At 46.6% G+C, this 2,169-nt stretch overlaps 1 protein-coding gene across 1 annotated transcript; it reads left to right on the top strand.

Moving 5' to 3' along the window:
• Positions 1-331: 331 nt before the first annotated feature.
• Positions 332-1,210, top strand: PEX2_010550 (uncharacterized protein; the record flags this gene model as incomplete). The annotated part of the gene is made up of 2 exons (XM_016738332.1): positions 332-520; positions 584-1,210. 2 exons carry the CDS (start codon positions 332-334, stop codon positions 1,208-1,210), a joined length of 816 nt encoding a protein of 271 aa, XP_016594442.1.
• Between the last annotated feature and the right edge of the window lie 959 nt (positions 1,211-2,169).

Raw genomic sequence — 2,169 nt, 5'->3', positions numbered from 1 at the left:
GATTTAGAGAGATAACTAGTAATTGATTCTAAACTATCTAAACTAATAAAATATTACCTTTATAATAAAGCCTATAAACGGGGGTAAAACGAAGGGTAACTTTAAAAAACCCGAAACGTAGTTAAATTTTGAATTCTTGGCATATTTGTACTATTTTGGGCTTATTTGGGGGCCCATTAACCCGCAGTGGGCTTCTCCTTAGGCCTATAGCCCACCGGTGGGCCCGAAGGTAGGGCCCAAAGCCCAGCCCATTTGCGGGTTGGGTTGGGCTGGGCTATGGGCTTTATGGGCTTTGCGGAGCTCTAGGTGAGACTCTCAACCCAACCTTGGAATGGCGTCGCAAAATGCTCAACTTCCGGGGTTCTCGCTGCCCCTGAACTTTGCTCCACGGCGGATGTTTCCTTCCGCACTTCAGTACGAGGACTTGGACATGGATATCGGTCGCATCAATGTACATCAGGATGTCGTGATGATGCGAATCATCAATGCATTCACGGAAATGCCAGACTGGCACTCCAAGGTACGTAAGGGTGATTTGTTTTAATGACTGCGGGAAAATGCAAGCTCACTCCACTCTTGGTAGATATACGAGTCCGACGATGGGGCTCTGAAGGAACTGCTGCGGCAAACCGCGGGCGGCGAAGATGTCACCCCCAAAATGACAAGCTGGATCATCAAGGAACTCCAGTGGAAAGCTGAGAATTTACTGAAGACCGGATACACATTTTTCCTGGATCCAGGCGTGTTCAAGTCGGATTCTATGATAACAGCCTCTACCACAAAGGCCCTGAAAGAGGCGTCTCGCTCGCTGGGGCCAGCCAGAGGTAACAGCCCACCCGAAAGCAAGAAAATGATCTTCAACCCTGTGGAACCTTCAATATGTCCTGTTATCTATGGACGTACTCTTACTCTTCCAGACCAGACAATCGGCGTTGACGATTGCGTGGATAAGGGGCAAGGAGTCCTTCTTCCAATCCCACTAGAGGAACAAGCATACGACCAATTAGATAACCAAACATTTGACCCAGCATATGACCAAGCATTTTATACATCCTGGCTGGGACGTTCAAAAAAGGTGAAACCATTCAGTCGAAGATTTCAATGGCTGCCATGCGACGTGGCGCTAGGTGAAGACGAAACATGCCACATTACTTCTTACATCAACAATATTCCCCCCTGGGAGAACCGGGGCCTTTATGAAACTATCTAGGATGTTCTCACTCGGACGTTACCACTTTAGAACTCAACACTAACACATGTACAAAACAAGTGGGCGAGAATCCAGTGCAATGAAGTCCAATTTCTCGAGGGAGACTATGAGGTAGTTGGCCAGCATGAGGACGCTTGCACCGTCATACTTCTGGAGCCTGGGGAATTCACACCCCCTGAAATTGATGAGGATCGTGTCGATCTGTGCCATCAATTCTCGCAGGGATTGCAAATGATTGTCAAAATGACCGACATTGAGTTGACTCCTAAAATCCCTTCTTATGAGGGCGAGCCATGGTGCCTAGATGGACAATTGGTAGGTCACAATTATTCTTCAGGTTGGGTTGAGCTCTGAAGCTGATCTCCCTAGAACGAACACATTTGTGCGACAGCTATATACTGCTATACAGTGAAAATGTGACAGAACACAAAATCGCATTCCGCCAACGTTCGCTTCCAAACGAAATTCGATTGACAGACTATCCCCGATTTCACCATGAGTGGCTTAAGCCTATCTACGGATTTAATAATGCGTGGGACAAAACCTCAGTCACTCAAGAACTGGGCGAAATCTCTAGTAGATCCGCATATGCGCATCATCTCTTCTGCAAACGTTCCCCCACAGAGAGGAACTTGGTGGAAGGAGAGACAAATGGCGATAGAGCGAGCATTGACAAAGCTGCCTGTTGAAATACGTGACATGGTGAGAGAACAGGCGGATGATACCATTAGTTTGGAAGAGGCGAACCGGCAAAGATTGAGGCTTCTGAAAGAACGAAGGATGATGGCCAAACAGAAGGATTCTTTGTTTGAGTATGGATCATTTTGTCTCGCGTGATGAGCACAGTGTCACGAGTCGAATCTAATCAGTAAGAGGAGAGTACAATTCAGAAAAGATAATCAGAGGTGAAGAAGAAAAGATCTAATCTACAATCATGATCATCTATGTGATGATCCATG

Source organism: Penicillium expansum (assembly GCF_000769745.1).
Source record: "Penicillium expansum strain MD-8 chromosome Unknown contig26, whole genome shotgun sequence".
Classification (NCBI taxonomy): Eukaryota; Fungi; Ascomycota; class Eurotiomycetes; order Eurotiales; family Aspergillaceae; genus Penicillium; species Penicillium expansum.
This window is presented reverse-complemented; position numbering and strand designations above follow the sequence as displayed.